This window comes from Colletotrichum navitas, assembly GCF_030913465.1.
Source record: "Colletotrichum navitas strain CBS 125086 chromosome Unknown LY79scaffold_102, whole genome shotgun sequence".
Lineage (NCBI taxonomy): Eukaryota > Fungi > Ascomycota > Sordariomycetes > Glomerellales > Glomerellaceae > Colletotrichum > Colletotrichum navitas.
The window spans coordinates 1-23099 of record NW_026850648.1 but is presented as its reverse complement, the minus strand read 5'-3'; the positions used below and the strand labels follow the sequence as shown (position 1 = coordinate 23099).

The 23099-nt window shown below is 51.1% G+C and overlaps 9 protein-coding genes across 9 annotated transcripts; 4 read left to right on the top strand and 5 right to left on the bottom strand.

Annotated features, from left to right (window-relative positions):
- Positions 1 to 382: 382 nt before the first annotated feature.
- LY79DRAFT_569425 (uncharacterized protein) lies at positions 383 to 1437 on the top strand. Its single transcript, XM_060559056.1, has one exon. It carries the CDS (start codon positions 708 to 710, stop codon positions 1092 to 1094), a length of 387 nt encoding a protein of 128 aa, XP_060408634.1. The 5' UTR covers positions 383 to 707; the 3' UTR covers positions 1095 to 1437.
- Positions 1438 to 3631: 2194 nt separating this feature from the next.
- LY79DRAFT_653338 (uncharacterized protein) lies at positions 3632 to 4892 on the top strand (the record flags this gene model as incomplete). Its single annotated transcript, XM_060562599.1, has 4 exons — positions 3632 to 3761; positions 3815 to 3877; positions 3932 to 4382; positions 4442 to 4892. The coding sequence occupies 4 exons, from the start codon at positions 3632 to 3634 to the stop codon at positions 4890 to 4892; spliced, it is 1095 nt and encodes a 364-aa protein (XP_060408633.1).
- A 331-nt stretch (positions 4893 to 5223) lies between these two features.
- Positions 5224 to 6221, bottom strand: LY79DRAFT_673917 (uncharacterized protein; the record flags this gene model as incomplete). Its single annotated transcript, XM_060564233.1, has 2 exons — positions 5224 to 5686; positions 5737 to 6221. The coding sequence occupies 2 exons, from the start codon at positions 6219 to 6221 to the stop codon at positions 5224 to 5226; spliced, it is 948 nt and encodes a 315-aa protein (XP_060408632.1).
- Positions 6222 to 6758: 537 nt separating this feature from the next.
- On the top strand, positions 6759 to 7742 carry LY79DRAFT_39668 (uncharacterized protein; the record flags this gene model as incomplete). The annotated part of the gene is made up of 1 exon (XM_060552980.1): positions 6759 to 7742. A coding segment is annotated over exon 1 (921 nt), but the record flags the coding sequence as incomplete, so codon positions are not given.
- Positions 7743 to 7878: 136 nt separating this feature from the next.
- LY79DRAFT_642088 (membrane bound O-acyl transferase family-domain-containing protein) lies at positions 7879 to 9369 on the bottom strand. Its single transcript, XM_060562371.1, has 2 exons — positions 8513 to 9369; positions 7879 to 8455 (listed from the first exon to the last, which is right to left on the bottom strand). The coding sequence occupies exons 1-2, from the start codon at positions 9319 to 9321 to the stop codon at positions 7951 to 7953; spliced, it is 1314 nt and encodes a 437-aa protein (XP_060408630.1). The 5' UTR covers positions 9322 to 9369; the 3' UTR covers positions 7879 to 7950.
- A 2000-nt stretch (positions 9370 to 11369) lies between these two features.
- LY79DRAFT_569416 (major facilitator superfamily transporter) lies at positions 11370 to 13662 on the bottom strand. Its single transcript, XM_060559055.1, has 4 exons — positions 12778 to 13662; positions 12602 to 12700; positions 12338 to 12547; positions 11370 to 12281 (listed from the first exon to the last, which is right to left on the bottom strand). Exons 1-4 carry the CDS (start codon positions 13456 to 13458, stop codon positions 11766 to 11768), a joined length of 1506 nt encoding a protein of 501 aa, XP_060408629.1. The 5' UTR covers positions 13459 to 13662; the 3' UTR covers positions 11370 to 11765.
- A 1225-nt stretch (positions 13663 to 14887) lies between these two features.
- Positions 14888 to 16886, bottom strand: LY79DRAFT_526608 (GMC oxidoreductase; the record flags this gene model as incomplete). Its single annotated transcript, XM_060555852.1, has 4 exons — positions 14888 to 15707; positions 15780 to 16522; positions 16575 to 16761; positions 16810 to 16886. The coding sequence occupies 4 exons, from the start codon at positions 16884 to 16886 to the stop codon at positions 14888 to 14890; spliced, it is 1827 nt and encodes a 608-aa protein (XP_060408628.1).
- A 1065-nt stretch (positions 16887 to 17951) lies between these two features.
- On the bottom strand, positions 17952 to 18508 carry LY79DRAFT_583959 (reactive mitochondrial oxygen species modulator 1-domain-containing protein; the record flags this gene model as incomplete). Its single annotated transcript, XM_060560370.1, has 4 exons — positions 17952 to 18081; positions 18134 to 18224; positions 18284 to 18313; positions 18451 to 18508. The coding sequence occupies 4 exons, from the start codon at positions 18506 to 18508 to the stop codon at positions 17952 to 17954; spliced, it is 309 nt and encodes a 102-aa protein (XP_060408627.1).
- A 1025-nt stretch (positions 18509 to 19533) lies between these two features.
- Positions 19534 to 22746, top strand: LY79DRAFT_569411 (FHA domain-containing protein). Its single transcript, XM_060559054.1, has 2 exons — positions 19534 to 21113; positions 21168 to 22746. The coding sequence occupies exons 1-2, from the start codon at positions 20004 to 20006 to the stop codon at positions 22308 to 22310; spliced, it is 2253 nt and encodes a 750-aa protein (XP_060408626.1). The 5' UTR covers positions 19534 to 20003; the 3' UTR covers positions 22311 to 22746.
- The last annotated feature ends 353 nt before the right edge of the window (positions 22747 to 23099 follow it).

The following is a 23099-nucleotide window of genomic DNA, read 5'->3' as shown; positions in this document are numbered from 1 at the left end:
CGCCAGAAAGGGGGATCAAGCGGACGCATCAATATACCACAAGTCATTTCTACTGGAACCCCTTAGGGCCCTTTGACGGAGAACATCGCAAAGGAAAGGCAGCTTGGGATCCACGCTCTAGACTGACCGTCAATCTTGGGCGTGTGGGGCCTATCGAGCTCCCGCGTCCAGCAGGTTAATACAGCTCATGATTGCATCCATTCATCCATGGGTCCGCCACTCCTTCAGGTAAGCCACATTGGCTCGGCCAATACCAACGACACTGGCATGATTGTCCGCCAACCAACGCTGGGGAAGACGGAGCCGCCTCCCTGCCAGGGGGGAGGGGCTAGGTATTCAGCCTGATTATCCTGCAGATCCAGGGACGGGGGGGGGGGGGGGGGCACGTTAAGTACCCGCACCTCATGATGGTAGGACTCCTTCTGAGCCCCAGGAATGAGATGCCTTCTCCAACGCCTAGACTTTGGCTCATTGCGGCAAGAAAGCGGCCTCTTCTAGCGGGTGGCTACCGATCAAGACATTCGATTTCTTCGTCTAATGTGGGCACACCCTTCATCACGCAAGACATGCGTCTCGACCGCACAAACGGCACCCCCAGGACATGCGGTGCATATTCCGAAAAGGTTAATTAGTCCGCGCCTCCTTGTTTCTGGAACCGAAATCTGCGATTTCTAGCTTTGGGGAACTTAATCAAAAACGGTGGCGAGATGGGAGGGAGTCTAGCAAGTCAGGTCCCACGCTCACCCTTCTTCGCTTCCTGGATTTGGATTGCGCTCGACGCAGTGTATGTAGATAGGGCTGAATGCTGCTTCATATTCCAAGGCGATATGTCCTCAAATGCGAAGCTCGTCATGAGACGCGTTGCCAGACAAGGGGAAAGGTTTGGATCAACTGTCAATCCATCCAGATGGGCTCATTTGCTCCGCGCCCTGGGAATAGCAAGTGATTCACGCAGGGCCGCCCGTACACTGGTCGGCCGGTCTTGGTCATATCTCAGCTCAGCGTTGTGTGGACCAGTCATTGCTAGAGGCGGCAACATAGAAGTATGCGAGCGCAAGCACACGGCTAACTGGCCTAGCGCCTCCAAGCTGTGAAGCCAGGCGGCGTGCGCGTTGGCACATCATGCGATTGGTACGGATTCGGGCTCGATTTGCGGGAGGCGTAAGAGCCTGACCTATTGCTGACTGACGCCAGCGTTGGCCGGAGAGGGGGAGTCTGCCTGGACTGCAGCACGTGGTCCACGTTGCGCGTTCGACAAGGGCGCTCCTCCTAATTGTAAGTGATCGATGAGCAGAAGATGCGCTCGTGGTAAGACAGGTGACCCCCAACATTGGAGAGAAGTGCAGCGTTTCCGTTCCTTCGCTCTGATTTGCGCGTAATGTGTGCGTGCGAATTTTCCAGCTTTCGGCTTCGCGGACGGGCTTGCGGTTCAGTGACTCCATGCGCCCCACCACCAGAACCGGTCACTCTTTTGGTTGGTTCGGCTCGAATTGCCCTGTCGAAAAGAAAAGGGAGTGTCGCTGGTGATCCTAGGGAACATGTTCGCCTGGTCCAGACGGCACACGGAGCTGGTTTCGCCGATCATGAGTTGGAAACACTGTTTCGACTATAGGAGTAATTCTTCCACAAGCGAGTTAAGTGGTTCCAATGCGCTAGCGATAGTACGAAAGAGATGTATAAGGCGCAAGAAGACGAACATCATTGCCGACTATCATGAATATATCAAAAAAAGTACTTCTAGTCTGGATAGTCTGTGCTAACGCAGGTCGACGGGAGATGTGACTGCAGGGATCACAGAGCGGCGCATTGTGTCGAATGGCTTGATACCTGATCTCCAGGTGGCCAACCGGAGGTGTTGGGCGAACAGCTGTCGGGAAGAAAAAGCACAAACAAGAAGGTCGGGGGGGGGGGGGGGGGGCAGAAGTCGATATGTTGATCGATCTAGGTGACTTGCCATACGGAACTTGCCTTTCTCTTCGGAGTGACGACATTGATGCAACTATCAAGAGTTGGACTCCGTCTGAAGTGGTCCATGGCTGCGGTTACGGCACATGCACCACTGCGTCCTCTGTAGATTTCCAAGATGTCGCGATGCCTTCACCAGCATCGCCAGCCGTGTGAGGACTCTGCCGGAGCCCGGAATAACCTTATCCCGGGATCCCCATATACCGGGCCCACATGTGGTCTACGTATTTCTACGCTTCGGCTTAGGCAACCTCACACGTAGAAATCTAAGCCGTTTTCCTATGTCATTTCCTACCCGGAAAGTAACTCTGCGACGCAAGATCAAAAAGGCATATCACAGACCACGAATTGGTCTGGGACTCAAAAGGAAATCTAACCTGCTGAAACGATCGAGAGCTTTCATTCGACTTGAAATCACTACTTTCCTCCAAAGGCTCTTCTATTAGAGATGTGTAGATGGTCTCAAACCGATCAGTTGACAGCTACTCGTCTGCCTCACCGGAGATCAACGAACCGCTATTGGCTTCGACTTATATTTTATGAGAGACAATCATCAGACGCAAGCGTTTATTCGGCTTGGTGAATGAGTAAACCTTTAATCGACTTTCAGAATTTTGATTGTACCCACTTAGGCACTGCCCGATGACAACAAGACAGAGCCCGTTCCGGGTGAGTCTCTTCAGAGATCGGACGCAGGCTTACATACGTTCCTGTGAATCTCCTTGCTTGAAGTTGGGGGAACCAGTTGTATTTACTTCTAACCATGAACCCAGATGGAACAAGCTGTTCCCCTTCAGTAATGACGTACTTGCTTAAGCTGACCATTGGATTAATAAGGAAATGCAGAACAGGAATGCCCCTGATGCGGCACTATATTGCATTTGGAAGTCTGCATGGGTGTCAAGCCGACGCGAAGAAAAGCTTAATATTAGGCATCATAAAACAAGCAGGCTTCGCTTACGCCTCGCTTCTTGACCACTTACGAGAACGAAGGGTTTCTATGGTACAGAAACGGCTACGCGTATGTATGTCACTGAGAAATTGATAATTATAAAATAAAGGCCGGGACCAATTCCATTTCATATCGTTTGAGAAACCGGACATACCTTGTCTGCTATGATGATATATCGGAACTCTCGAACATCTCGTCATAGACTTCTTGGAGACCGATTCCATATATTTGCCCGGTGAGCCTATCGTCAAGGACTTGAGACATCGCCGAAGATGCTACATTGCGAAGAGCTGTTCGTGGCTTTTCGGGACTCGTCTTATATTGATTTTCTTCCCATCACAATTAGATGACACATGCGCCTGACCTGAGTCAAGAGGTCTGCTTATGATGAGCAAGCCCGTCGAGAAAGAGGCAAGCAATGTTTCGGACTGCATCCATCAAGATAAAACTTAGTTTTCAAGCCTCCGGCGGGGTCGGCGTGGAGGCTTCAATTGAAACACCAATAATACCCCACGCCTACGCTCCGGCCAAGCGCATAGCTCCCCGCTTAATCCTTTCTTCTTCGGTCCATCTATCTCGAAGGGACCAGAAGAAAGATACCAGGACCGAAAGATCCGACACATGATGGGTTGTCTCTGGCTCTCGTCTCAATTCGGCTTCTGAGCGTCCTCAATACTCAGTGTGGGTCACTGGAAGCTTACCTGCTGACTTGTCATGGCGGAAGGGCCGACAAGCTGGCTCCAGAACCTGGGTATCGCCATTGAGGTCTTCTGCCCTGTTTTCGCTCTTGTTGTCGTCATACTACGACTGTATATCAGATTCGATACAAAGAACCTTGGATGGGGTAGGTCAAGGCGTGGCAACTTCAATGTGACTTTCTAACAGCCATCTTCGTAGATGATGCTTTCATCTGCGCTGCATTAGCCCTCACTATTGGCTTGAGTGTCAGTTCCATCATCTGTATGTTCAATGGATACGGACACTTGATTTCATAAACGCTGAAATGTTTCATAGGTATGAAGGAGCTCTTTATCGGTATACACTACTGGGAAATTCCACAACCCGCAAACCCTGGGAATGGCATGCTATGGGTATTTATTACCGGCATAATATACAGTCCCATATTGGCTCTCGCGAAGCAATCAGTCCTGATCTTCATACTCCGATTCTCTGGAATCAAAAACCTCGTCCGGAATGTCGTCTGGTACACTGGGATTGTCAACATTTCTCTGACTATTGCAACTTTTCTTGCTATCATCTTCCAATGCACTCCTGTCGAGGCATTTTGGAACACTTCAGTCTCCGGCCAGTGCATCAACGAATTCGCTCTTGCTATCACGTCAGGGACTTTGACCGTCCTTACTGATATCATCGTTATTGGTCTTCCCTTCTACATCATTCTCGGGCTCAAAATTGACATGAAAAAGAAGAAAGGGTTGATGGGCGTGTTCGCACTAGGTATCATGTGAGTCAACTCCGATGTGGTATTCCCATTTGGCTGTTAATCTAACTACTCCAAAACAGTGTGACCCTCGTCAGTATCGTCCGTCTATATTTTGTCGCACTAAGCTTTATCATTGTAACGCCCGACAAGACTTTCTCTCTCGGATTCTGCGTCGCGCAAATAGAGTGCAGTTTGGCCATCACCACCGCCTCGGCTCCTGCCCTGTGGCCTCTTATCCGCAGGTGGTTATTGCATCACAAGACTACGAGAAACGAGGTGTTCTACAACCGTGAATACAACATAAGCCATTTGGGCCGGGTAAGAGCCTCAGATTGTCCCTTTACACGTGGTGGATGTTGCGAGCCGGATGGCCAAAGGGCTCAGACTGACGGAGGGTTACTCATCGGGCCTTCTATGCACAATCCCGATGATGATTGGACAAAAAGCTTAAGGCTTTTCTGTGTAACCAGCCCTGTCACTAATATGACAGATGGAGATTCCAGACAGAAGACAATGGTGGACGATGGATAAGTCGGCGGCTCTGCAAGCGAGTACGATGAGCTGCGATTCATATTAGACTTTCATGTCACTGCGTAGAATAGTCAGAACTTTCTGGATGGCACCACAGAAGAAAATAATTTTTCCAATTACTAAGGAGATTGGACGGGATTGCTGTTGCTGATGCACGCGTGTTCCAACAATATCTGCGGCAAACTCTAAGTGACGAATCCTTCGCGGTGGAGATGCGGATCAACGGCAAAGCAGCATGATTTAGTAGGCAGGCGGTTAAACAGATCTTTTCCAAAATACTAGCAAAAATCGTTGGGTATCTCATCATGTACCCCAAAATGTCTCCTTAGTCTTAAAAAGGCATGGCAAGCGCAACACCAGCCAACGCCGCGAAAGTCCACACCGTAGCCAAGACTCCAACACCACCTCCAGAGGTAGTCATCCTCATGCCGCGTGCTGCACTAGCCCCCGTCCCCGACGGAGCCGCAGTGCCGCTCCCGCTGCCGCTAGCTCCGCCAGTCTCTCCGGCCTCGCCCTTGTTCACCAAGGTGACGGCCGGCTTGTACGCGACTGGGTACATGCCTTCGGCGATCGCGGAGGCTGTATACGTCTGTGTGCGAGTGCTGTACTCAATGGGCCCCGAGACGGTGTATGATATCACACGACCCGTCATGACGGTGTTGTTGTAGGTTATGGCGGCCGTGACCTGGGTGTAGACATCGTTTGGGATGACCCTCCCGCAGGCTGTTTTTTCACCGTATACGGACTCCGGGACTGTTGAAAAGCAGTCGCCGTTGATGCCGACAGTGTAGTTTCTATTCCATCATTTAACAATGTAGATGAACTAAAGATCCGGGAAACTTACTCGGGACAACAAACAATTGCTGTCTCATCCTCGTCAAGAACCTCCATTAACACGTTCAGCGGCGGGTTGTAGCCAATCAGGCCGCCGTCGCGCAAACCATTGGTCACAACTGGCGGCACGAAGACGCCGGACGATGTTACGTTGCCGTCATCGCCTCGGTGGGCTGAGCCCGCGGTTGTGTAAGAATCTGGGCATTGGCTGGCAGGAGAGAAGTATGCGATTGTCGCGCGGTCGTTATTCGCCTTGGTGCTTGCCGCAGATAATGCGTCGTCGATCTCCTTGCCGGAGGGGAAGCACTCGCCCAACTTTGAGACGTCACAGTTTTGCTTGTAGTAAGCGGCGACGCGATCAGATCCCCACGCGCCGCTGATTGCGAGATACAGCTCCGGTGATGCCGTCGCGCAGGAGGTCGGTGTTGTGAAGGGTGTTGTCAGCGGGCCGACGTTGGTGATGGCGTATTGGGAGGTTGAAGTCGCGGTAGGCATTTCGACGGATTTGGTGAGATTGGTTAGGTGCAAGTGTACTTCGGCAGCATGGGATGAAGACCTGATTCTTTCAACAGAGAAAGGGGGTTCTTTTAATCACCGCTGGCACCATCGTGAGAACCACGAGGGCGGTGCCACCCGCAAGGGGGAAGCAATTAAGCTTGCTTACCCCAGACCGCAGATCAACGACTCCAGATGCTTAGCGCCGAGTGACAAACACAAGTCGGGCGTAACGACTCCCTGTCGCTTCGCGTCATAATATTCCTTTCTGGATTGACAGTTTGCGGCGAGCCACCTAATTGAGCTCCAGCAAATTTCCTTGGCGAGTTCAAATTGGCAAAATGGTTTGAAGCAACCAAGAAACCATGGGGCTGGAACAGTCGGTCTGGTGACGAAAGTCCCAATGACGGCTGAAGGATTTCAACCCGCGGAAGCCTTTGCAGCGAGGTCGCTTGTGCTATGTTATGTGCTGATGCGGCGCAGTCGGGCGGGAATGACATCAGAGTATTGGGCGCTGGTCAAGAGTGGTTGGTCGACTTATCGTGACACATGGCAGAAGGACATCAATAACGTCGCTTATCAGGCTGCTTGCATGGAACAATGGCCTCTCGACCTGCAAGCCGTGACGAGTTTGAGGTTGCAATTGTATGCGCCTTGCCTCTGGAATATGATGCGGCTTGCCTGGCTTTCGACGAGTTTTGGGACAATGACGGAGACGTTTACGGAAAGGCACCGAACGATCCTAACATTTATACCACAGGCTCAATCCAGAGCTTGAATGTCGTTCTGGTTCTTCTACCGGGTATGAGAAAAGTCAACGCAGCGAACACCGTATCGAGTTTGCGATCAAGCTATTCGGGAATCAGGTTGGCTATTCTCACCGGCATATGCGGAGCAGTCCCAAGCCAAGGAAACGAAATTATCTTAGGCGATGTCATCATCAGTAAAAGGGTCGTCCAGTATGATTTTGGACGACAACGAACGGGTTCATACGCAAGGATACAGTTGAAGACAACCTTGGGCGACCCACTGCAAGTATTCGCTCCCTTCTGTCCCTTTTCCAGACTGCTCGGGCCCAGTATCTTCTTCTTGATAAGGCCGCCGAAATTCTTTCGCACATGCGGCAACCGAGCGGCAAGCAACAAGCGAAACCGCATTCGATACGATCGGCCTCCAACAATTGAGGACAAGCTGTTCGCTGCAGATTACATACACAAACATCGAGATTCGCGATGTAATGATTGCACCACACACGCGTGTGATGTCGCCAGGTCAGCTTCCTACGAAAATTTAAGCTGCGAAAATGGAGGCTTGATCCCGCGAAAGAGACTTTCAGAGATGAAAGGAGAATTGGCCGACGGGGAAGACCAATCAACTCAAGTTCTGCATGCAGGAGCCATAGAAAGTCCGTATACTATCAATACATCCACGATGTTGCCATTGAAGTTCAAACCTTATGCGATGTGCAAAATATTGCCCATCAGTGTTATTTTACCGCTATTTCCCTTGTTTCGTCGCGGACCACTGCTAGGCACCTAGGCACATCTCTTTGGGTCATCATTTGGTGTCTTCAAAGCCTGTAAGAACGTAGGCAACCAAATAGGCAACGCGCGCAAGATTCGTAGGTGGCGAATTACAGGTTTTGACCAATCATGAGCATGGGCTTGTTTATTCGCTGTTCCTTGCTTGAGGGCAACAATTGTTCTCTTTTCCTATTTCCTGCACCGTTCTAAATCTGGCCAACAATAGTGTATTTCAGCACGAGGCCGCCACCGAACAACAGGACATTTCCAGCCACTGGCCCCATCATGTTAAGAACACTGAACGGCACCAGCCACTTCATATCTACAGGCTGCCGGATAGTATGATACAGATACCATGGCGAGGTGACAGTGAGCCATGTGGAAACCCAAATGTAGCCTACAATCTTGTGCCACAGCGGGACCTTCTTAGAATCCACTGCGCCCGCGATGCGACGCCACACTTCCTGGACGCCGTCCTCGATCATGATAGCCACAGCAAAGGAGCCAAAGAAGGCCAATGTTGGCGCTTTGGGAGATGGCTCCCAGCAGAACATGTCGAGCATAACGTGGACTAGACCCGAACTCACGAACACTACAGCGATATTGAGATAGCGCTCTAGTCGCGTGGGTCGAGGAAGGCGCAAGAGGTATCGGCAGATGTAGTTGCTGACTGACGTGAGAAACCAACGACAATATTGGTGCCAGAAGACGCTACGCATGCTGTTAGTCACAGGACTTTAACGCAAAGACTGTGTGGCATCTACTCACCTCCAAAAAGCTCGGATCGTGTATGCATCCCAGATGCTTCCAAAGAGAGGCGGCCAGTCCTCCGGAGAAGCCATACCGCTCAGCACAGAAACTACTGACAAAACTCGATAGACGAGGTCCACTGTCACTCGACCCGGGGCTAGCCAGGAAATGAAGCCAGCAGCCACACGGGCTCCCCACTGCTCCGCATTGGCGTTGATATACAAGAACTCTTTACCGGGACCAAAGAGCTTTTCCGCATCTTCCGGTGACGTGTCCAAGGAAGAAAGATACGTGAAGTCGAGAAAGAGGTACTGCCAGAAGATAATCTGCAACTGTCGCGCCACCCATGGCCCTTTGCGCAATTTTCCGTTCTCGGTATGCTTGTTGAGGCTCTGTGGAGCCGAATTAATTCTTGGGATTTGCCATGGCGTGCCAATGCCTCGCAAGTTGAACATCAACCCAATGACGCTCCGAAGTTTGTGAACAAGCCCATCCGACGGCTGGTAAACGTTTCCCTTCACGAGATCGCCGGTGTCGAGACGCGTGAGTACCAGGAAATTGCAGCTTTGCAGAAGGACAAGACAGAGTTGTCCCATGGCAACGGTGTTGAGAACACAACTTGTTGTTATACCGGACAACTGCACGAGTAAATGTCTAGCGATAAAGGGGACGACGGCGATCCAGGCGTATCTTATCACGGAGCTGGGACCAGATTTAGGCGTGGAGACGAGAATTGCCGCCGAAGGGACGCAAACGCCGAGAAGGAGGAGTGCCGCCTTTGCGCAGCTGATGGCGGAGGATTCTCTGTCGAGAGGCGCCATCGTCATTTCTGATATGGCATTTCGAGTCGATTTAGTATCGTGGGTGGTCAGATGAGCATAGGCAAAGTTTGAAAATGCCTGGAGAGCGCGTGTTGCCTTTTTATGGTAAGGATCCTGTTCCCCCTGACTAGGTAGTGTGGGGACAGGACAGGGAACACTGAAAACGGCCGCTCCACGTTGGCTGTCACTGTTTCTTCTGAACCCTTTTAGTGTTCAAAGGAAGACGCGCTATCCACTAAGTAGGTGCCTATACTAGATATATTTAGTAGTTATTTAAAGCTAGATATACTAACAAGGGTCTAGGTAGCTCTTTAGATAAGGGTAGTAGTAATAGTAATCTAGACAATAGCCTATTAAACTACTAAAAGCTATCTATTTTAAAGGCCTAAAGGGTAGTAACCCCTATACACCTAACAAGTGTCTTAGGAAGAACGTTAGCACAAGTGGCTCTTTCTTAGTTTACAGGAGCGCCCTATAATCCTTAAGTAAAATTAGGACTAAGTGATTTAGGTTTATATATAATAAGTACTAGGTAAGTAAGAAAGTTTATTATATATAATAAGTACTAGATAAGTAAGAAAGTTTATTACACTTTAGTGCAGGTACATTAGTTGTAAATTTAATGCCCCTTCCTTTTCTAATAGACAGGGAGTTTGCCTACAAATAGTGGAGAATTCTAGGTTAAACAGCTAAACAAGTTTCCGAGAATTCCTGGAGAATTACTGGAGAATTTCCGGCCAACGGTTAGTGTGATGAACCGCAGCGTCTTGTCATATGAGAGAAAAGTAGTTGACCTATTAAGAAACTACGTATGAACCGGAGAAGCGGTAGAAATACCTTTTCTACACGGTCCGTGCGGGTGGTACGCCACATCCTGTGGCGGCGCTGCTGGCACTAGCCACACGAAGCTATTCCAGCTTCACGACAGTTAGAGAATTCTCCGTCAATGTTCTCAATATCCCTGGGTTACTAACCGGCCATTTGCTAGTTAATAGCCTGTGCGAAACATGGTGGATTCTCTATAGAATGAGCGTTCTGTAGTGTGACAGCTAAGCTACTAAGAAAGGCCTTACTATAGATTTTCTTTTCTCTTGATCTTAAAATCTTTACTTTAGGTAATATAGTTAAAAGTTATCTAGCTATAGTTATTACTACTATAACACTATTCTAGAACCTTTTATTTATTCTCTAGAGATAGAACATAATGTATCCTTATAACTTACTAAGCCTTAACTAATAAGGACTCCTTTGTTAGAACTTATAGGCTAAAGGTGTCACAGGACAAGAACATCACATTGTAGATAGATAGGTAGGACAAGGGATAACCCCGCTGGCACGTGTCCAGGCATATGCCCAGGGGGTATATATCCCATTGCCCATTGCCTCCTGTTAGGAGAGAAAACCTCAATACACTATCTACACCTATACCTAGCTTTTGTCCTGTGTTAATCGTTCAGCTCCTTGTTATTGCTTGCCTTGTTTCACTGCTCTGCTGTTGCACTTCACCTTCGCACTGCGTCGCTTCACGTCGCCTATTGCAGCCTTGCTCCTCCTGTTAGATCTGCAACGGCTGGCAGGAAGGCTGTGTCAAAAGGCCTAGCTATAAGGGCTCTAGCTTTACGTAAATAGGACTAATTACAGAAGTAGATATATAAGTAAATGAATGAATAAAAGAATAGCCTAAAATGTACTAATATAAGCTACTAATATAGTATATACTATCTATTATCTATAGATATCTTTCTAGTAATAGACACTAATACACTGTAGCCTGTAAGGTAAGATCCTGTACTAACTTACCCCACTTACCTTGCTTGCGCTCCTTATGCCACCTCAAGGCGGCAAGTGATCTGGCTGCACCTGAGCAACATAGTGGCGCGCAGTAATAAGTACCGCGTCAAAAATCTGATAGAAAAGAACTTATGGTGTTATATATTCTGTTCTAGTACTGGATCTAGGCACTTTCTGCAACTAAGTCTCGCCCCCTTTAAGCGAGCGGGTGATTTGTTAGCGGCGATACCACGTGTGCTCACGACAACTGAATTGATACAAGTGCGCCTGAACGTGGAACTTCGCTCAAAGATAACTATGTTACTAATTACCTTGACTCTAGAAAAGCCAAGTCACATACCCCTGGCTGGATGATAAGTAATAATCAGTCGAGTTTTTGACCGCAGGGTATTCCCTCAAACGACCACATCTCCCGACCACGGGACACAGACCGATTACTTAAAATATTAATGTCAGGAGCCCGCTATCTTATCAACACGCATCACGTATCGTGATCTTAGTTCGTAAGCAAAAGATGGATGGCAAAGTGTACGGTTTAAATCCTGTTAGGTCCGATTGATATTCTAGATTACCGTTCAACGCCGATTGCTATGCCATGATCGTATTACATCATAATTCGTGCAAAGCAGCTTGACCAACACTATACGTAGTTGTGTGATTCACTTCAAGTTGGGAACTGAAGCAGGTGCAGTGACACCTTCTTCGTCTCTCTTGGCGATCCCCTGCTTCTTCTTGTCGCGCCTGTAGAGATAGGCCACCGAAGCTGTGATGACAGCTTGAGCACCAAAGGCAGCTGTCGAGAAAATGAAGCCCTTTTTGAAGGTTGGAGCGTCAACTTGAGGATACGTCAGGATTGGTACCCAGGCGTTGAATGCGTATCCCAACGAGTTCATGATGCCAATGACGATGGCGCGCTCCTCGGCATCAGCACCGCAAATCTCGTTTGTCCAGCTCATGCTGAGCGGTCCATACGGCACTGAAGCGCGCTGCAGCAGAAAAGCAAACCACTTCAAGCCGTCCGGGACGTTCCAGATGGCAAGAATCAAGGCTGCAAAGCCGCCAAGAAAAGTAGAAATGGACATGATGCTAGCACGATGACGAATCGCGTCAGAGATGATAGCGAACGAGACGGTGAGAACCAGCTGGACCGCAGAGGCCGCTGTAGGAACGATGTTCTGATGATTTTGGTCAGCTTCTGTTAGGGACCATCTTACCACTGGGACAAACTCACAATCCTCTCCACACTCTCGCCCCTTGCCTTCAGCCAGAGCGAAAAGGGGTTGACACTGCTCGACGGGCCGATATTGATGAAGATGATGTAAAGAATCGACAACAAGTAAACGTGCCATCTTCCAAAGATTCGTTTGAAAGCAGATCGTCCCAGCTTTGTCCGAGGAGCACGGCCGACGCTCGCCATACGCTTGCGAGCTAACTCTCGGTCCTGTCTCGACATCAGTCATCGTGCAAACATATCAGAGACACATCTATTACACACATTTTCGTTAAGGTAAAATGCTCTTGTGTTCTCTGGGAGATCTGGTAGGAAGAAGAACCCCGCGATGCATATGGGCAAGCTGATGATTCCGTCCATAATCTAAGAGTTGCGGTCACGTCAGCATCGAGGTGTTCCCACATTATCACATCACGCCATCGGGAAAGGGGAGAGCTTACAAATAACCACTTCCAACCAGCAAGTCCATGTACACCGTTGAGGCCACGGTAGACGCCAGCTTGGAGATAGCCTGAAAACATGCCGGCCGCAGCCGAAGAAGCGTGAAAAATGCAGGCCCTCTTGCCCAGCTCAGACGGCTTGTACCACGATCCCAGGATCGTGTGAGCGGCCGGATAGAAGATGGACTCCGCCAAACCGACGAAGAAACGGATGGCAATAACATGATTCGAAGTCTTTACAGCCGCCAGACAGAAAGTCAAGACTGTCCAAAGCAGCTCACAGGAGGGTACCCAAATGGATGGTCGCACCTTTGTGAGGACGATCTGCGAGGGGATTTGACCCACCACGTAGCCGACGGTCCAGGCTGTGTCGATGAGGTTGATTTCGTTGCCATTCATATGAAGATCTTCCTTCATGCCGCTGATAAAGGCGTTGCTAATGTTGGTCTGATCAAGATTCTTGATGAAATAGCCGAAGCTCAGCATCGTGATCAGAAAGACGTCGAGCTTCTGAATGAAAGCGCGTTCCTCTGGGGAGCGATCGGGCTCGTAATCCCAGATGTACGCCCACCATGGAACCTTCTTCTTTACGAAGGTTGTCGAATTATGATCGTCCGAGAGCGAATCATCCACCGTCCCTCCCTTGGCAGACGAGGATGTGTATTCATGCACTGACCCCATTCCGAGCAAAGGTAAGAGCTCTATCGAGTTCGGTAAATTAGAGTGTTGAAATGAGGGAGATCCGGGCTTGAGTCTGAGGAGAAAAGGAAAACCATTCGTGAATATTTGGGGTAAATATCGTACCTGATTTATGTATCTCGCTGCTCGAAAGCCTGGCCATCGCGCTGCGCTACTTAAACTAACAGAGGTTTCCAAGTCGGTCGCAATCTCCCGAATGTTGAAAAGCCTCCAGATAACACTCGGACGACTCAGAAGACTGAATGGATTACTGGAGCGGATGATGTGCTTTGGAGCGCTGATGATTCGCTCCCCTTTGGCGTGGGGTGTGTCGCCATCGCGGGGCCCCGTGTCGTGATCCGGATATCGCTACCTCATTCTCTCAAAGAAGCGACCATAGTGCTGCCGTTGCTCCCGCGCAATCTCCTGCCGCCACAGAGGCTTGCGTGACCAGAATATTAATAAGATGAGCTGGAACTTGGGGCCATTAGCTGATGGTCTTACAGAACCCTTGCGATGCTGGTCGAGTTTACGGTAGTTTTTTGCTGGATAATGGAATTCCCGGGCGCTTCTCCGTAGACCACCCGACTATGAGAACAGCACCACCCTATGATAAGTCCTACACAGTGAAGAATAATCGGAAGACGGCTGGTGGCGTCGAACCAAAGCTCTGCAAACCCGGGTTACCGGGCGCCGCGCGACTGGTGTATGGCCGTGGTTGCGCCATACGTGCGGTAGACGGACCCGACAGACTGCATAAATGCCGCCTACCTGCAGGTACCTATGGTCCGCAAAGAGACTCGAATTCCGATATTGATGCAGCTGCAGATAACAGTGCAGAATTTGTGTTGTGACAATCCAATCAAAAGCTCTGGCTTTTTGCAACGCTGAAAGATCCAAATTTGCTTTTCGCATCAACGTTATGGTAATAAACGTTCGGTGTTTGCGAGCTTCGCGATAACAGGAGTAGATAGATACGACCGACTTTCCTTGTGCTCAGCGCTAGACCGTTACCCGAGTGATATTTCGAGATAACTAGTAATTTAGCCAGCTTCCCGGTATCAAGTGCCAAACTTCTTTGCCGAGCCTTGCCAAGCTCGTAATATCAGGAAACCTGGCGTAGAATCGTGCCAAGAACAAATGATGTTCGAGGTGCCGTGTAGCAACAGGCTGAGGGACAACATAATTTGGGAAAAGGCTGCTGACAGCCGCTTCTGACACGATCCAAATATGTTTTATAGCAGTAGAAGTAGGAAGAGATTAAGTAGACCCTCTATAGATACCGACATAAACTGCACCAGAAGTCTGATCGCGGTGGTATTATTATCATGACATTATTACGCGGAACAGTCAGTTTGGCCAAAGGTGAGATTAAGATTACCCGTGAGATAACAGGGCTTAGTATTGCTGTCTATAGGCATTTATTCAAAGGTCAGTGTGCATCCTGCTTTATGAAGTCCGCAGCCCTCTCTGCCACCGCATATACCAGGGACTGGATATTAGCTCTCGGTATCAGAGGAAACACACTAGCATCAACCACCCGCAGGTTCCTCACCCCGTAAACCTTGAACCTTTCATCAACGACACCGCCCTTTGCCATCGGAGACATGGCGCATGTTCCGCAGGGGTGGTACTCGCTCTGCATACTATTCCGCACCCAATCCTCCACGTTTTGGGCCGTGAGCTCGTGATAACCGGGTTGAAAGACGGTACCGTCGCCCTGAAGCAGGTCACTCAACGGCTTCGTTCGCGCAACAGTTTGGAGATGGAGGGCGATGGTTTTTAACAGCTGAACGTCGAGCGGGTTCGAAAGGTAACGTGGATCAATCCCTGGGTGGACGGCCACGTCGGCAGACTGGATATGGACTGAGCCCCTGGATAGGGGGTGCTCGAGGACCCCCAAGACCGAGAGAAAATTACCAGGCGAGTCGGCGTTGAAGAGTTTCGTCGTGTCGGAGGAGAACTGGGGAGAGATGCCGCCTTCAATGGTGAGCTCCTGAGCGATAGCCTCCGACTTCAAGTCCCGAAAGACAAGACGGTACTGTTCAGCCAGCCCTGCGATGTTGCTCTTAAGTGAGGGAGGGTCAGGGTTCAGGGTGGGTGCAATCTGCTCAAGGGACAAAAGCGCCGAGCTGGCGCCTGCCGAGGACAGGCGACCTGTTTTGGTCTGCAGATACAAATCGAGTTGCTCTTGGAAGTAGGTTGCATTGGAGTAGTCCTCGTTCGTTGGCAGGCCTGTCTTGACGGCAAATCTGAAGGATGTCAGTCTAATTCAGTCTGATGAAAAACTTCCGATATGAAACCAGTAAACCATGGCCACTCACCCAAGGGGAACGTAAACATGGTCCTGTAGATTCTCGCCGACATTGGGGTTGTCCACCAATACTTCGACACCGTGCTTCTCCAGGATTTCTCTGGTGCCAATGCCGGACAATTCGAGCAATTGTGGCGAGGCTATGGAACCCGCAGCAAGAATCACCTCCTTTGCAGCAATAGCTTCGACCTCGTGGGCACCCTGAGTCCACGTGACACCTGTTGCTTCGATACCGTCTTCATTATTTCTGAACTGGATTTTGGACACTTGGGATTCCGTCATGACCCTAAGGTTTGCTCGTTGACGTGCAGGTCCGAGGTACGCATTCGCCGCATAGCTGCGCGTCGCATTCTTGATGTTAAGCAGGTTGACGTAACCTCCCGGCGCCTTTCCGTCCCGTGGATCGCCCTTGACGCCCAAGCCAAGCTTCTCCATAGTCCTCGGCCACGCCTCGAGAAACGGGCTGTACAGCTTGGGGAACTCATTGGCGATGGGCCCGCTGGTTCCGTGCACGCCTGGATCGACATAGTCGAGACTGAGATCGCTCTTCTGCTGAGCTGATGGGGCAACAAACGCCTCCGACTTGCGGAGATAGGGAGCGAGCGCATCCCAAGACCATGCTACGTTGCCCAGGTCGCCCCAGTTGTCGACATCTCGCCGGGAAGGGTGGGTCCAGAACATGAAGTTCATTGCGCTGGAGCCCCCGAGCTGCTTACCGCGGATGTGAGCGACGACCTTTTTGTTGGCAGCCGTCTGGAAGCGTAAGCAAGTTGTATTTCGTGCTCTCGATCATAGTGGTTGCTACCTGAGGAACAGTCTTATAATCCCAATCGTAGTCCGGGTTGCCGTACATAGCTGAGAACAGGCCCGGGGCCAGCACATTCAAGTCTTCGGAGCGATCGGCGCCGGCTTCCAACACGAGAACCGTCACTTGAGGATCCTCTGTGAGGCGAGCTGCGACGGTGAGGCCAGCAGTACCACCGCCGATGATGCTAGAGGGCATTAGCAATTTTGTACCGTTCCTGAGGCATCTTGCTTACATGTAGTCATATGATTCGGCCATGACGTTCGCAATGCTGAGTAGCACGACTGACCATGGATGAGTTCTCCAGAGCATGCTTAGGGCACGCTATCTGAGTTCGGTTTGAAGGCACAGTCATCAGCGGCACGAGACAAATTCCAGAAAAGGATCCATTCTATCGCTAGAACGCGCGTCAACCCTCATTTATAGTTAAAGTAAGCTGACAACAGCTTCAGAAGGGCCGGACTACGGTTGAAGAGCCCAAATTCTCATGATGAACCCCGCTCCATATTGTACGACCGCCTGGACAGGGACCAAGGAGACGCCTGGCCATCAACATTTCAATATGTGGCGCCACATGCCACGTACGCTGGACTAATACAGAGCTCCCCCGACAACCCATGGCTCTTTGGAGACTGGAATAGGCTAGGCCATGCAGTGAAGCGACCGGCTACGACGCTGTTCACTAATCCATCACGCACGCTGAGTAAGTCATGTCTTGCGGAGCTCCGCTTGCAAAGTACTGTAAGGAAGTATGCAATGACACTTAACAGGTCGGAATGGTATCAAGGGTGGGCTTGCATAGGTCTTGATCGGTAATCTTGGTACGCTTTCACTGGATCGTTTTACCGAGGCAGCGTCAAGTTCAATGGGGGCATGATTGAGACCGGCTTGAGGCAGCAAAGGGTGAACAGGCAGAAGCAAGAGCGGAGCAGCATGCACGTCGGCCGGATGTCTCCAGCAAGTGTCTGGTCCAATCGTGTCGTTTTGGAGTCATGGGTTAATGCGCTGCATGGTCTCTGTGGAAAGAGTCGACAGTTCACTAGCAGAACATACCCGTTTCCAGCGTTCAAAGCCTAGCGTTCTTTTCGATTTAGAAGCGTACGTAAACCCTCGCAGAAGAGCCGGGAAGCCGCTCACGGCGCACTGTCTGTTCTCCACTTGATCCCTATCGGTCTTAGGATGGGCTTCTGCGGCCGTAGCACCAAGGATACACTCGTGAAGATGCAAAACTTTTTTCATGCAGTCGTGATATACCCAACAACCTATTATACATATATCCATTAGATGCCGGTAACGAAGCATCTCGCCATTCTCGCAACGGCCCACTAGTCTCCTACATGATGATATACAGGGTATTTCGAATGTCCCTCTAGCTTATTACTGACGCTTGGAGTACTCGGAGCCGGGGCCGTACATGATTATGGGCCTTCGCTGGGCCCTGCGGAATGCCTCGTTGGCAATAGGAGAGGCGTCGGATCGAATGACACTGCCGATAGACATGAAGAAACTGGACAGGGCTTTAGCTACGACAGCGTACACTCCGGGCATAGCTAACCTACCCGAAAGTAGCTCCAGACCCGAGCATGTACTGGCCGAGAGTTCTCATGATGCCGTTAGGGCCGGCACCGTAACGCATGATGTTGACCGAGCCTAGAGAGGGGTGAAGTGTCAGTCCAGTCGGTCGAACGAAGAGAGGAAGCGGCGCGTACCGAAGACGAAGCCCATGACAGCACCGACAGCTACGAGTTGTCAGTTATTGCCTCGCGTACATGACTGGGGTATTGATGAAACGTACTGCCGCCCATCATGGCACCCATCTTGACTACAAAGGATTAGCTACAGCTTGAGCAACGGCTCGAGAGAGACTTGGGCGTACGCTTGTCTGCGACAGAAGGGCCCATGGCACCGCCGTGTTGCGCAGGAACGGGAGGCATGTTGTAAGAGAAAGAGTGTGTGTGTTGCGCTTCGCTTCGGTCGACCGAGTGTCAAGTCGTAGGTGCTGTCGGGCTGTTGCTGATGCTCAAACTGTCATGAATTGTTCGTTCGCGATGTTTGCGACGGTGGGCTGAAGGAGCTCTTCCAATTTGCTGCAGGCAGTCCAGTAGTGGGCGCCGCCACTGGAGCTTCCATTGGACGAATCCAATCCGGGGTACTCGGCAGTTCTTCGGCAAAACACCCCAGTTGCTCTCGCTTTCTGCGTGTCGGGATGGAAAGTGGATCATATGGTACCGAGGGTCATCCGATGCACCGACCACCTGAGCACAGCGTGTTGTACAGTGCTAGGGATGCCCACACTGCACAAATGACATCAGTCTTACTGTGCAGGGCTTGCACTGAGAATATGGTCACGTGGTTTTTGCTGTCCAGTGGAGCGCCAGCGCAGCGCAGTGCAAATGGGGGATCCATACCTGTCTTGGTGGATCCCAAAAGCCAAACCACACAGTGGCAGACCGCCTTCGCCTGGGGACCAGCACCAGTTTCCCTCTCTTTTTCTCCGACGCTGCTACCCCTTCCTCTCCTGATCCCGTTCATATGAAGATCGAGCCGCCCTTCTCTCGCGCATGGTGTTGGAAACAGTGACAGCCTCGGGGCCTGTGCTTTTATCTGAACCGAACACCCCCCCTTACCCAGCCGACCGTTGAATCCCCCCTCCCTTGTGTTCCACCCTCCCATGTCGGCTCCAGCGCGTGTTTCCGAGCGCTGTTTGGTCCGTCACTGTCTGCAACACTGAGGTTCAGTGGTTGCTCCAAAATCCCCAAGGCCACACACGCAATAACGCTAAGCGCTTAGCGAGACGGGGCGAGACCTTCTGTTCTTCTTCCCAAATCCTACGGAGTACAGTAGGTGGATTCCACCTCGACTTACCAGGCCAACTAAGCACCCCGATCCCCCCCCCACGACGTGTGCTTAAGCTATCGTCGAAAGAGGTGCCCAGAGAAAACACTTCCTTCTTCTTTTTGCCCGCTCCCTTTCAATTGCAAGTATGTCTCGCGTCTTGTCTGACCCTCTCTCCCTGCCTGATCCGGCTCGGTCTTCTTCGCTGTGGCCTTCCCGCCCCCGTCCCCTGTGCTGTACCAGGCCGCTTTGGGTCACGCCAATTGGCTGTCCACCCCTATCCTTGCTGCGACATCATCGCTGACATATTTTTTCCAACTTGCCAGCGAAGCCTCATCCCTTCTCAACCACTACGCTGTTTCTTTCGATACGGACTGGTCCCTTAGCGATAAACCTCGCCCGACACCCATCCCTTCGATTCCCTCTGGGTAGTTCGTGCGAATGTTGAAGGAAGGAGGCCTCGGCATCCCCTAGTCAACCCCTCTCCCCCCCTACAACATCGATAACCTGCGACCGGCATCATTGCCTGTACCTTCAACCGCGTCGACTCCTTCCGTCATACGATCCTTACCCAGCCACGGCCGAGACTCCCTCATGACTGCCGTAGCGAGCCCCCCTAGCTTCCAGCAACTCAATCGACCGGGATGGAATGTTAATGGCGGACAAAGTCTGAATTCAATGAATCCAGAAGACGTCAGAGGCATGTTTGTGCCGCGGAAGACGCTGCAGAGAAGCAACTCATCCTCGTCTGTCGCCTCCACGTCGTCAAACTCATCAACTACCACGGTCGCCACGAATGCCTCGCAACCAAATGGCACCCCGGCGTCCACGAACTCCGACATGAGTTCGTGGTCCAGCACCGCATCGCGGAAACGCCCGCAGCCCAAAAACGGCCCTTGGCCGCCGAGCAAGCCAGAAGGCCAGGCCGAGTTCGGCAGACCGGTCATGCGTTCGCCAATGAACGGAATTAACGGCAATTCATCGTTGCAGGCCCTACCAGGGCAGCCACAAATGATGTCGCAACAAGGGCTTGCCGCAAGACCTGCCGGCGATCCCATGCCCAGCGGCCAGCCTGTTCTCTATCTCCTGTCGCTCAACGGCACATTCGAGCGCAAGACCATATCGGTGCCATTCTATCCGGAGAGCCTTCGTATCGGCCGACAGACGAACCAGAAAACGATCCCAACAGCCACAAACGGCTACTTCGATAGCAAAGTCCTATCCAGGCAGCACGCTGAAATTTGGGCAGATCGCATGGGCAAGATTTACATTCGCGATGTCAAGTCATCCAACGGAACCTTCGTTAACGGGACGCGCCTTTCGCAAGAGAACCGCGAATCCGAACCACACGAATTACAGACAGGAGATCATCTAGAGCTGGGAATCGACATCGTGAGCGAGGACCAAAAGACCGTCGTCCACCACAAGGTAGCCGCCAAAGTCGAGCATGCTGGCTTCATGACACCCTCCAGTAACGTCATGGACATGAGCTTTGGCGACTTGGATCCGGCTAACGGTGGCATGATGATGCCTGCACCGGGACCAATGCCGTATCGTGGTCGTACGGGAAGCAACGCGTCAATGGCCAGCAACGGCCGTGTGATGGCTCCCCAGAACATGGCTGGCATACCCCCCAGTGGCGGAGTTGCTCGTGGATTCTTACTGACACCCATTACCACGGAGCACATCGTAAAACGGCTACATGTAAGTATCCAATATTCCGGAGTCCCTCCCTCCTAGCACTAACATTCTGTGCAGAACGAGATGCGAAGTGCACGACTACAGTCTCAAGACTTGTCAAGGACGGGCCACTTCATTCATGCCTTGTTGAGCAAGGAAGATGTCAAGGATCTCGAGAAACCCGAGGCACCAGAAGCCACCAAGCAGCTCCCTAATGGCAACGCTCTGCCTTTCCGAAACGATGCAAAGACGAGATTCTCCGACCCGCCTGCTCCTCCGCCCCAACAACCCCTTCCGGAGAAACCGGATGTGCCTTCCCTCAAACGAGGTACCACTGAGCGACCCAAGACGAACAGCACTCCGTCACCCGTGGGACGCGACAATCTGCACCAGATCATCCAGCTAACGGAGGCTCTGAACAATGCCAAGAAGGAGATGGATACCCAGACTGCCCGGATTAAGGACCTGGAGGACATGTTGCGCAAAGAACGCGAAGCACGCGAGCTTGCCGAAGATATGGCAAAGATACTCGAGGACAGTGCTCCAAAGGAACTGAACGGCGGGCCCAAAGAACACGACACCGAGAGCACACTTGAAGAAGCTTTTGAGCCTCCTCACGAGGCTTTAGAGACCCATGACATCGAAATGACAGATGCCGAACCACTTGTCAAGGAGCCGGCACCGGAGAGCGCTGAAGAGATTGCTGCTCGTTTCCAAGTCAAGATCGATACCATGATGACCGAGATGAGCGATCTTAAGCAGCAGATGGACGCTTGGAGGCAAAGATGTGAGAAGGCTGAGATGGAACGCGATGCCGACCGCAAGACTTTATCAGAGATGGTTGCTCAGATCCGAAGAGACGAAGAAGCTAGGCAGTCAGCGGCTGCGGCAGAGAAAATTCGGTCTCCATCCCGTGGGCGACGCGGTCGTAGTGAAAGAGCCACCGAGAAGACTACGACCGTGGTCCAGACAGACGGATCTAACGAGTCGACGCCCGCGCCAACCCAGACAGCGTCCCCCTTGGACGATCCCAGCGACAAGCCTACACTATCGCGGGCTAACACTATCACGCCACTTACCATACCACCGGGCAAGCTGGCGAAAGATCAGGCCATGATGGCCGGCGTCCCCTACGCCTCCATGCTGGGTGTGGTGATCATAGGAATGGGCCTCATGGCCTACATCAACGGCTGGCAACCCGAACCAACTTCCCGTCACTGAAGGCAATCGTTGAAAATCTACTACTTCGATTCTCTAGACACGCACTTTTCTCGCTGGCATTGCACATACCTACGGCGTTTCTGCATTGAAAGCGGTCAATCGTTTCACACCGACTTCCGTCCCGTCGTTTTCATTTTTTCTAGTTCCCTATGTACCTATTACTTTTTATTTTCTCTTTTCTGTATGAATTGCGAGACCGACGATTGTTTCATCCCTGATGTCTCTATTTCTCACGAGCAATAGAGACAAACACGGTAGGGAAGGCGTTTCACTTCCTCTTTTTTTCTTTCCTTTTTTTTTTCGGAATTCAAATCCTTTCGAGGTCTTACTTGATCCGCGCTGCAGCACGGTGTTCTCTTTGTGAACTTTTGGGCAAACCAGGAACGGGAAACGGAATGATGGACGACGACTTTTTCTTTATACTGGGCACAAAAAATTCAACCCGAGATGACACTGGTTTTTTTTTTTCCTGCTGCAGAAGCATGTGTTTGCAACCGCCTCCAGTTTTACCAACCCAAAGAGACGGGACATTGCGGTCACATGCGCTTGCATACATGCCTGTAGGCTCCCAGGCCCCCTTGGCTTTCAATATGCATGAATACAAGGATGGAGCGGCTGTAGATTACTGGTGGAACAAGGGGAGGATCATGAGATTAATGTTTGCATAGGTCGGGTGGGAATATAAAGACCCCTTAATCTTTTACGTGTTTACCTACCGGTATTGCGATTTGACGGTCACAACGCACGGCCTCGAGATACTACGTCATGGTAAAAGTTAAGTCCCGTCTA